The following is a 12,164-nucleotide window of genomic DNA, read 5'->3' on the forward strand; positions in this document are numbered from 1 at the left end:
GTTTTTTTAATAGAAAATTACGCAGTTACATTTTTGAAAAGAAGCCACAGAGTTAGTTGATCTCTTAACTTTTTAATTTGGAGATTTTCAAAGGATCTCAAGTGCTATGAAAATACTGACAAGCCTTTTCTAATTTGTTGCCACATACAATAAGCAACTGCTCAGATTTACGTTCCAGTTTTTTATGAACAGTCTCTTGCCATCTTTCCTATAGAGATAGCAGTACATGATTTGGCACAAGAGACAGGAGTTCTTCCTTTGTAATTTTCAGTCACATGAAGATTTTGGCTGGTAGGTCATAAAGTAAGGGAGATACTTGATGTAACAACGTGTTAAATAAACACACTTACAATAACCCTTTCCTCCTGCCAAAGCAGGAGGCAGCATAAATTAAATGCATGTAAGTTAAAGAAAGCTAAAATAAGTGATACGTACGGAGGAAACAAGTACTCTGGCGTAAGCTCTAAGTCATCGTCATATCCAAATCGACGCAAAACAGTCCAAGTTGTTTCATGCCTTCCTCGCTGAATGAAAAGTGTGTGTAGAAAAAGAAAACCTAAAAATCAAATGATGAAATCTTAAGGCCCTGAAGTGCTTTATCTGCTACAAGTATTTTTAATAGAATCAGACTGAAAACAAAAAAGCTTGAAATACACATTCAGATTTTTAAGCTACTGGGTGACATTACAGCATTATCTACACAGACTGAAGGTTCAGAAATCATGTTATTTGTCAAAGTATCCCTCAAAGAACTGTTTCCTTAAAACAACCCACTTGTTTCTTCTGGTTTTGTTTGCTTCTTTCAGTACTAGTATTTTAGAGGAACTTATCTGTATGATAAAATGGTAAGCCGTAGCAAGAAGTCTGGAGAATAGTCTCACGGAATACTGCCTTTAGTTTTCCTGTACCAAAATAACTGGGGAGGATTTTTATTTAGCACTTTCCAGGGCTTAATGAACACTGAGATTTCACTGTTTAGTAAGGCTATGCCTTAAAATTCCCACTCTTTACAATTTCTCACGCATCCTGTTATATACCTAAGCTCCACAAGCAAAGCAGTTACAGTGATGCTCAGAAAAAAAATGTTTTTTCTCCTTTCGCTTTTGCCATATGCTCTGAGCAAATCTGTACAACATAGCTGTTAAAATGTTGACAGACACCACACCTTGCTGACAAGTGTTGCAGACAGTGAGCTTAGAGACAAGATACAGATTTATCTAGGAGACAATCTCTTTTGAATCAGTACACTTATTTGGATTCCAAGCTCTGTAACAACAAGGAAGACCTTACTTTATTGACCCCATTATTTCCCATTTTAATAATCCTTTGATATATACTGCCACCACACCCAGCTCTTATAGTCTAAAAGAATCAAGATAGAGATCATATTCCAAAAGACTAGCTTTTTTATGTAAGAATGATTATCAACTGTATAAAAGACACATCTTTTAAGAGTTAAATTGGGCTTACCTTTTAATGTTAATCCATTATCCGCAACTCCATCACTTAGGTTTTTCCTGACTACATTCTTTACATCTTCCAAAGCTTGAGGTGCCAGTGGTGTATTAAAACAAATTCTCTAACAAAAAACCAAAAAGAGAATGTTAGGACCACTGGCTACTAAGCTGGACAAACAGCATGTCCTGTATGAAATGCAGCCTTAATGTTCTGATAAGCTAGTAAAGGACAATCCAATTTCTTACTGGAAATAAAGGTGTACAAACTTTATTTTTAAATAGAAGCATTGGGGCTTGTACATTTAAATAGTTTTTTTTTTATTTTGCTCTTGAACTAAAACTTGAACAATGGTTAAAAATAAAATTAATACCACTTCCATTTTTACAAATCTATTCTTTTATGCTGCACTTGATACTTTTAGCATTTAGACCTGGTTCCCTTAGAATTCACCTTACGACTGTTCCTTCAAAAACAAAACACTTTGTTTTCTAGAATTACATAGTTCAACTATTAAGCATGGTGAAAAGATAAGCAAAAGAGTTACCTGAAAGAAGTTAAGCTCTGCATCATTGAGAGTACCATCATTATCCTGGTCAGAAATTCTAAAAATGCGAGTGAGTGCTTTAATACAGGCAGGTTTCATCTAAGGAATAGAAGAAAGTTCAGTATCTTTCTAGGCTTGAATATAAAAAGATTACATTGAATGACATCAGGCAGCTCAATCACATTAAAACAAATACTAGCCTTCATTTTACGTTTTTAGAATAGAGACATTCATACATACATATACAAAAAAAAAGCAAGAGGAAACAAAATCCTGATCTAGCAAATTTATATCCATGGTTTTAAAGCAATTATTCCACATTAAATATCTTTCTATTCAATTATTAGAAGAACCTCAAGTTCTTCACAAGCTGAAGGTGGCACTACTTAGTTATTTGAAAATAAAAAAAAATTGTCTAAATTCAGACTTATTGCTACAGAAAACTCTAAAAAAACAACTGAATGTTTCCCCCCCCTCACCAAACATTTGGGGGGGGAACAAGGCCTTGCAATCCCAGTGCCTTGCAAAAATAAACAGCTCTAGAACTACAGTCAACTCTTTCTAAGCAAGCACACTATCTCTATTCACCATTTCAACTATGACTTCAGAAGGCTTCAAACATCAAATATTGAAAATCTTCACAGGGCTTCACATTCATCTACCAGGCAAAGCATTGATCTTATGGACTATCTCTATGACAAAAGAATTGCTAGGATACCTTCCAAGTGAAGGAAAACACACACTGGTAATTCTCTCCCAACAACTACAGTGATGATGGACTCTTCTCTTCATAGAGGTCACACAGATTGCATAGAGATTGGTTTTGGAAAACCAAAAAGATTTCAGCACAACAATTTTATCACAACATTACTAACTCATAAAGATGATTCTGATGGAAGAAATCAAAACAGGGTTATTCTCTAGTTCTCTACTTAACAAAATATTTATGATTAAAGCAACTCTCCTACTGCCCAATACTAGACAAGGGTTATGTTTAAAGATTTTATTTGTATTTGCCCATGAAATTAATGTTTTTTTTAAAAAAATATACTCCTGTTTTAATATGCTCAGCTAACTACCTGTGATACTTAAAAACCAGCCACACCACTTGTTTCTTATCCCTTTTGCCAAAGTCTCACAAGATGCTCAAAACATTCTTTCCCTTGAACCAGGCCAAGTCTGGAGTACTTTCCCTGAAATAGAGTTACTGTGAAATGTATATCTAAAGGAGAACTGAATTGAACACATGATTTTGTTCACATTACATTTGGCTTAAAGCCATTACCAAAGCTTCTCATTTTACTTAGCAGTTCACATGGGCAACAAAAAACTGTCTTCATTGCTTTGAATGAAAAGGAAAGACAGATTGGATTAATACAACACAAAACAATCACCATGGTTCTGGAATATAATGCCTGACATTTGGGGGTAGGGTGGTGGTAACAGAACACATTAAGAAATGCAAAATCCACTGAAAAGGAAAGAACAGGGAAGTGATTAACACCCCCCCCCCCCCCCATATTATTTGTTCTTAGAATCTACTTATAAATACCTCTTTCTCCTCTGGGCAATAAAGAGGACCTGTAGGATGTAGAACAGCTTTCTGCGCATAATAAAATAGCTCAGATATATTCTTCAAGTTTTTGGCTGAACACTGAAAGAGAAATCCTTATATGGATTAGCTAGTTTCTTGATTATTTGGTGTTTTCTTCTGAAATTTAAGCAAGCATCAAACTTTTAATGATCTAGCCCCCTCTTGTGGGTACAGTGCTGTTCTGGAAAAAAAAGACACCTAGCCCCTGTACCTGTTCAGTAATAAATAAAGGAGGTCTCACTACAATTTGCTGTCATACCAAGAACAGAGAAATCAAAAAGTTGTATCTACTCGGGGCGGGGGGGGGGAGGCATACCCACACATATTAATTCAATTTTTAATATTTTGCAGACATCTGTCTGACTTACATTTAAAACACTTGCTAAAGGCAAGGATGTGAGGAGGCTCTAAATGTTAGAAGAACTTGACAGTAACATTTGATTATACAACAGTGTAATCTTCTCTAAGGAAAAATAACATATAAACTCACCATGATAATTACTTATATTTGAAATATTTTATTTTGAACAACAAGAACAAAAAAATCACCTTGTCTATTAAAAAGTTGCCACACATGCTTGGCAAGAATGTATTTTTTGTTACTCATTCTAACTTCAGAAATCTTGCATACCTCTACGCAAGTTTCTATCTCTGTATATTGATTCATAATGGGAAGGATAGTTTCCATACTGCTATATTCCACTAGATCAGACTTGTTTCCAACTAATATAAGAGGCAGCCTGAAAACAAAAAAAGGTTAAGAGCTTTAAAGACACAGGGATAAAAAGATCTATCTTAACTTAGCATTCTACCTCCCACCAGAAGCCATTATATTATTTTCATGATGTAACTAAATATCACTGGCAGTCTATAGGCAAAACTAAACAATAGCAGTTTTAAGTAAATTGTTTTGATACACACTTAGATAGAAATGTATTTCTTGTTGATACTACAAAACCCACAGTTAAACACAAAAGTAACTAATCATATTATTATTATACAAAACCAGCATCAGTAGAAAAGCTATACAGACCATGTAGCCAAAACTAGTTATACCATAACAAATTTAAACACACCTGGTAAAAGCTGCCCATGAAATTCAAAATAAATAGCATTGCTGGCATATGTAACAGACCTACATACTTTAAATCTCTTGTTGCTTGGACTTCTTATATAAACTTTAAGTTTAGAATTTGATTTTCTTATACAATTAACATCCTCAATACTGGCCATTGACACCCATCGATGTGCAGCCTAATTCACACTTCTCATCTTTACTTATGCACCTGCTATCTTTGTCTGTCCTTTCATTGATGAGAGGAATCCATCGACTTGTTACCTAAAGTGGGTTTAAAAAACAAACATGAAAAATACATTTTCAAATTTAATGTGACTGAACTGTGCACAAGTTCGACTATAACTGCTACTGCTTCTTTCCCAAGAAGGCACATATTTACCCACAAAGGAGGAAACAAATGAAAACTGGAGTTGATTAATGAGAAACTTTCAAAGATGACTGAAACGACTGAAAACTCAGATGTTGAAATGGACCAGAAGCAATAATACATCTGTACGTTCTCTTAACAACTTGAGCTCAAACACCATCTTATGCATTTTGAATGTCTTGCCATTTTCAGCTTGCCAACAAGTAACAGTGCACAAGTAACATTTCAAGCAATAACTGGATAAAATGGGTTACCATACCTTATCAATAGAATTCTTGTTATTAACAGCATATACTATACAAATCACATTTGCCTAAAATGAAAAGAAAAGAAAGGCATGGGATTCCACTGTTTAGAGTCTCTAGAGCAACACAGACAATTAAGAACCACATGCAACAACATCAGAGTAAGAACAGTTCCACCGTTGGTCAAAAACTGTGTCCCTGACTTAAGCTATCTGTAGCCTGAACGACAGCTTAAACCAAATAATTTATATGTTGAGAAGTGCCAAAAAGCACGTCCTGCAGTGTGACGTTCACAGTTTATGCCTGCAGAGACCTATGTAACCAAGAAATCTAAACTAAAGAATCATAATTTGCAGCCTCCACTCAAGTACCAAACTAAAAGCCAGAAATGGAACACAACACCATGACGGACTGTACAGAAAATGCACAAAGGTGCTCAGAAAGAACTGAAAATAGGAAACAGAAAGAATTATAAAATTACCAAGAATCCCCTGCTATTCATAAATGCAATAGTACAACATGACAGAAAGAACCGAAACGGATCTTTCCAGGGTAGCGTTATTTCTTTACAAAAACTGTCAGTCCCTTGGCCACTGATTAAAAGATATATCGTCCTTTCACTTGGAAGGATAAAGCTTAAGCTCAATTCACCAACACAGTGGCAGTACCTACTTTTCTTAAATAGAGGAAGGTTTACTATAGCACAGGGCACAAAACAAAACAAAATTAAATGCCAAGCAATAAAAAGCAAGAGAAGGTTTTTTTCTTCAATTTAAACTGAAGCCCATCTAATGCAGAGAACTTAAAAGGACAGATTTCTCCGAAGGCAGAACTGTTTTCTAGTACACTAAAATATACTTACCTGTGATATTTCATGATAAAGCTGCTCATCACTTTGCTCTGCTTCTGCAGTCAACAGAATAAGCCATCCATTAATACTAAACATTTTTGCAAACAAAACTGAAAAGTTAGGAAACTGAACTAGGGTATTTCACAAAGCTCATAAGACAGCCTTGTGAAAGCTCTTGTTATTTAAACATCTTTTTATAAAGTGCACTAGAGTGCTTCTACTGTAACAATGATGAAATTGATCCATTAACTCACAAGACAGAAACGGTCTGTTGCACACAAATTTTTTAGCAGCTATTTTAAAGAGGAATAATTACATTTGTAGACAGATTCTCTCTGGAATAAGTCAGAGTTTGCATCCGGCTACATTTATCAACAGACCCTTCCTGGGGCAGTAAGTAGCAACATTCTTCTATAATGTAAACTTTTACAGCAGAATATGGCATGTGTTACTTTTATTGCAGTGTCAATTTTTTTTTCAGTGAGACCAAGCTTCTGTTAACCGAATCTATGAAACATTTCATCCAACAGAAAGAAAAATTCACTCCACATAAATTTAAGCCCAAGTCCAACACCCCCCCACCCCCATTATTTCTTTGTTTCAAACAGGTAAACATACCAAATATATTTCCTCAGCAGTGGTGGAAGAGAGAAGACAGGAAGGTATCTGCTAACATGGCCTAATTCTTAGCTTCCATTATAAATGGCAGAAAGATTTTTCTAGCTGTGCAACAGTTCCATATATTTATGATAGCACATGAGCCTTGATACTGAGCCTATTTATCTATTCAGTAAAGTCAAGGAGATTAGAATATATCAAAAAAGAAAAATACAAAATCTGAAACTAACACAAAAGGATAAGGTGTCCAAACTTAGAAATACAGAAAGACATAGAATATAAGGTATGTGAAGTCTCCCGCATCTTAGTAAATTCTTCACCAAAAGAAAGAAAAATAGTTTTGAATTCCATGAAAGTACCCACTTTTGTTTCAACCTGTAAATATGTCTGTAACACAAAGAACAATAACTTCACTGGAATATTGCTACAGCTGTCTTTCATGGAAGTACCTACAGGCGTTAATGTTAGGCTTTGAATTAGTAGGACCAGCCATCATCATCTGATTTCGTTTCATCCGATGAGGTTCTACTTTAATCTAGTGTTTTCCTACATGCAGCTTTGGTCCATACCTGTATGACTGTTAAAGAGGCTATTGAATTAGATAAACAATTCCATACCAAATCAGTCAAACCATAATGGTATTATGTAGTCCTTACCTGAATAATCCACTATGTGGGTTGGCACTCTTTCAGGGGTGACATCAGCTGGAATGGTGATTTCTTCAGCTCGTGGTGGAACCTTGCGTTGTAAAGAAACAGCAAGAAGAATCCTTTAAAGATAATCTAGAAAATCCACATGGTCAAAAAGAGTTGTATACTGCAGTACACCTGCCAATTAGCTTTGAATAGAACAACTTATTAGTAGTTCAAGTACTTTTGGGTTTTTTTTTTTTGCAATGTCCTGAAAGTCACTGCTACTTTCTCATTCTTTATTAGTCTACTTACTGAATAGGGAACTTCCTGCATGCTTTGCAAGAAAGCAATATTGTTAAGGGATTCAATGAATGCTTCTATAAAATTCAAGTCCACTATATCCAACCACATATACAGAACTACTACAACAGTGAAAACCATAAACAAAACTTGAATTGCAATTTACTTTAAACGAAAATGTCATATAAATAAAAGTTCTAAAATTTCAGGGGTTATCAAATTCAGCCAATTACTTCAAAGGGCTACACATTCTTTAGCAGGAGAATAACATCAGAGTTAGCATGCCATTATTGACAAATTAAATACTGTTTAATCTATGTTTAAACTTCTTAAATTTTTGCACAAGATATCCTGATCCCACTGCCACTGAAAATAATGTAAGAACTATCCCTGCAAACAGCGCATGAGTTGTTAAAAAAAGTAATAAAATATTCAAGATATGGCAAACAAGCACGACAGACAAAATACAAGTCTCAATTTTTACACAATCATAACCTGACAACTTCCTTGCTTCTGACAGAGTGCTAAACATTAAGTTCAGAAAAACCTGCAAAGCAAAACATGATACTAATAAAAGGTGTGTTCTGCAAAATGCTGTAAACTAGCTATGATTGCTGGCCCTTTTTTCCAGAGACCACTAATCCATATTCAGGAAGAATCAACTTAAACCTAATTTTAATGAAAACTTCATGCACAGCTATTTATTGCCTTTTACCTGCTGACACTGAACTTCCATGATACTTTTGTTTTCTTTTAATAAAAAAAAGAAAAAAAAAAAAAAAAAAAGCCAGTCACCAGAAGAATGGCTCTTTGTAGAGCTTCAGGCTCTACTTACATCTTCATCAAGAATGATTACGGATAATACCCAGTATATTAAACACTATTTCAAAGTCTGTGAAATGTCTGTTACGCACAACCGTATAGCTCTGATCTGCATGACTGGCCTGTAGGAATTGTATGTGTCTCTTTCAGCAGTTTATATAGGATGCAGTATTTTTTTTAAGTTATTTCTGTAATTTCAGGCAGATTTTGTGTAATATATAAATGATGCTTTTTCTCTCAACATGAATTTAGAGAAATATTCTAGATTATACTGCAGGAAGAAGCTGAGAATTGAATAGAGGCCTACAATTCATTAAATACATCAACAAACAACCTGCCAAAGGAATGGGTCCCTGAGCAGTTTAAGAACAAACAGAAACTGGAGCTCATTTTTACCTGCAAGGTTGGGAACTAAATTCAATTATGTTAACAATCTAATCTTGACTCATGAACTGTGGTAACCTACTGATTTGCATTAAACACAGCGCAGTGTAGATTCAAAGAGCAGCACATGATGTCTATTTTAAGACTTGTGATCAGAAGAAATAAACATTCATGTTTATATGTAAAAACCTTAACTATTTGCAGCAACTGCAGTTCTTTTTACTGTATAAAGAGAACTATGTGCTGCTTTTTAAAAGGAATAAAATGTAGAAGTAGCTTTGCTTTTATTCTGGAAGAAAGCAGTAAGAGTTTTCGGCGTTTTTTTACTTCAAAAGAGTCAGTAAAACACTCTTCAAAAATAGAAGTAAAGGCAATGCCTCGCTTAGTTACAAAAAATGGCTAAGTATAAGCTATACAATGTGACTTTAATTCCTCATCCGTTTTGCAATCTACTTGCTCTTCAAACACAACACTCAAAAAAAAAATTGAGTGTCTTGCCTTTTTCAGCACTTTTCCATTTATGAGTCTCTAATGTTTAAATCTGCTGCCAGTTATGACCAGCTTCAACTGCTTAAAAACCCTAACATTCCTCAGATATCAAAGAATTAGTTTAGTTAACCATGTGAAAAAGAAAGGAACTTAGATAGAATTTAAATTCCTAATCTTCACACAGAGATATATTTAAACCAATCTACATCACTCTTCCAGAAGTCATTAATGCAGTTTTAGACTTTATTTTTTTTCTAAATAGGAAACATTATTTTAAAGCAGAACCTATTAACTTACTCTTTGAAAAAAATTATACAACAGGATAGAAATAAAACTTAAAAAACAAATAAGGATGCTCTACCTCTTCTGGAAATTCTTCACTGACAAGAGACATAATTAGTGATGTCTTCCCAACTCTGGCTGCAAAAGCATTAAAAACAGAGATTAGATAATTTGGTTTTGTTACACTCAATAGTTGCATCCCATCTTAAAACAGGAAGTATTTTAAAAACATTTTCCAACTGACCATGTTAAAAGCTTTTTATCTGTTGTTTAAACATAGTACGTATGGATGACAGCAGTTCTCTCGTAATTCTTTTATTGTAAAACCTTAGGATCCATTTTACACTTCTGCATTTCATCCAGAAGGGAATCAAATCCTGTTCTGTCTCACACAAAAGAATTAGCAGGTTTTAACCTTAATATAGAACACTTAAACAACAAAAATTCAAACCAAACTGGAAATGCTTTAATACACCTTAATAAATAAAAACAAACTAAGCACACACACAAAGGAATTTAGGAATTAACTATTTTTATAGTATTCTTGATACGATGGTTGCACTTCAGTCCTAAACTACCAAGGACAAGAGCTGGACAAGAAGACATGGCTCTATCATCAATGGACAGAATCTCCACAAACTAATTTGACTACTTTGCAAGTGCAAGAGCATAATCTCCTTGATACAAATGAGCTGCCCCCAACAAAAAGTGAAAAACAATGAAACGACCAACCCTTCTAAAGTCACAGTTTTCTTAACCCAAAAAGAAGAATATAATCTCTGCTTCAATATTCAACTCTATTCAACCAAATACATGACTCAGTTTACCTGCAAAGTTCAGACTTCCGATATCACAGTTTGATTTCTTGGTTTTGAGAATCTTTAATGTGACCATTTAAAATTAAGAGTTGGTAAGTTTTCTCAGGGTTCCCCTCTCTCTAAAACCCTGTCATCTGTCAACTTTCTGTTCCTTTGAAAGCCTTGAAAGACTATTACTGCTTTATTTGTTTGTGAGACTTTTCTTAAAACCCAAAATATTCAGATTCAAATATTATCAGGAATTGTATATTTCTGACAGCCCTCAATTCAAGCAAAAACCTATTTCATCCTGGATGTATAGCATCTTCGCTAGCATGCATGTTTTATCAACCAGGACATTGCTCGCAGTCAGTCAGACCCTGTATCACTGTTCCTACTGAAAACAATATATAATGTTACCAACTGACAGAAGTGGTTTTGTTGAGATCACTGCATTTACACTTATCTATTTAATTGTAGGTAATTCTGACTATGGGAGGAAGAAGAGATGAAATTGTACAACTGATTGGTTTTGTGCAGAAAATGGTATTACTGAACTGATGGTCTAGTCAAAGTACATTCAACTTATCCAAGTCTATTTTTGCTATGGTAGCAAAGGGCCTTCTGACACCCGGAAATAAAAGCTTCCCTTTATCATGGTAAGTTAAAGAGTATTATCCTGGTATCCTAGTTTAGGTTGGAATAAAGTTAATTTTCTTCTTAGTAGCTGGTATAGTGCTGTGTTTTGGATTTAGGATGAGAATAATGTTGATAACACACCGACGTTTTAGTTGTTGCTAAGCAGCGTTTATACTAAGTCAAGGACTTTTCAGCTTCTCATACTCCCCTGCCAGCAGAAGCTGGGAGTGCACATGGAACTGGGAGGGGACACAGCCAGGACAGCTGACCCAAACGAGCCAAAGGGGTATTCCATACCGTATTACATCATGCCCAGTATATAAACTGGGGGGAGTTCACTGGGGGCACCACAGTTCAGGGATTGGCTGGGCATTAGTCAGCAGGTGGAGAGCAATTGTACTGTGCATCACTTGTTTTGTATATTCTATTAGTAGTAGTAGAATTTTCCCTTCCTTTTTCTGTCCTATTAAACTGTCTGTATGTCAATGCATGAGTTTTACTTTTTTTCCCCCTGATTCTCTCCCTCATCCCACTGCAGGGGGTCAGGGGGAGCAGGAAGTGAGCAAGCAGTTGTGTGGTGCGTAGTTGCTGGCTGGGGTTAAACCCCAACACCTGGGGAGGAAGACTTTTATTTTTCTTAGGGAGAACAGTTGTAAATTCTTCCCCAGTAGTATTAGCTGGAGAGCAGTAAGATGCAGGTTTCTTAATGGCAATGTGGTTGTGTTTTCATCAAAGGCAGTCATACAAGCTAAAACCATAATTTACACTGCCAGGTGTCCTCCTGCATAAATGATGTCTTAAGTTTCATCCTGACAGAATTAAAAGAACTTTAAAAGCTCTCCTATTTCCATAGATAAGTACCTTCCTGATAGGCAAATAAAGATATTAGGTAATTACTGAAAATAGTGCAGCGTATTTTGCATCTAAGTCAGCTTTAATTTGAAACAGTGACAAAACATGTTGGCTTTGCAGATATAGAAACTCATTTCATTAATTTTATATGACTGAAACCAGAAGATTATGGACTACCATTTAGTAAAGATGTTCTGTCTTTATAAGCCTCTG

The 12,164-nt window shown here is 35.1% G+C and overlaps 1 protein-coding gene across 7 annotated transcripts in view; it reads right to left on the reverse strand.

The window, feature by feature from the left end:
• RHOT1 (ras homolog family member T1) overlaps positions 1–12,164 on the reverse strand; it is a 28,123-nt gene that overhangs the window by 13,806 nt on the left and 2,153 nt on the right. For 6 of the 7 annotated variants that reach the window (XM_075044353.1, XM_075044357.1, XM_075044355.1 and 3 more), the window contains exons 2-11: positions 9,743–9,801; positions 7,411–7,492; positions 6,149–6,192; positions 5,301–5,354; positions 4,883–4,935; positions 4,228–4,336; positions 3,555–3,656; positions 2,003–2,101; positions 1,471–1,579; positions 436–556 (exon numbers count right to left, since the gene is read on the reverse strand). In XM_075044353.1, the coding sequence (XP_074900454.1) occupies positions 436–556; positions 1,471–1,579; positions 2,003–2,101; positions 3,555–3,656; positions 4,228–4,336; positions 4,883–4,935; positions 5,301–5,354; positions 6,149–6,192; positions 7,411–7,492; positions 9,743–9,801 (832 nt within the window). Of the gene's footprint in view, positions 1–435; positions 557–1,470; positions 1,580–2,002; positions 2,102–3,554; positions 3,657–4,227; positions 4,337–4,739; positions 4,853–4,882; positions 4,936–5,300; positions 5,355–6,148; positions 6,193–7,410; positions 7,493–9,742; positions 9,802–12,164 lie in introns of those variants that run through there. The other variant, XM_075044358.1, reaches the window with a different exon arrangement.

This window comes from Buteo buteo, chromosome 13 (assembly GCF_964188355.1).
Source record: "Buteo buteo chromosome 13, bButBut1.hap1.1, whole genome shotgun sequence".
Lineage (NCBI taxonomy): Eukaryota > Metazoa > Chordata > Aves > Accipitriformes > Accipitridae > Buteo > Buteo buteo.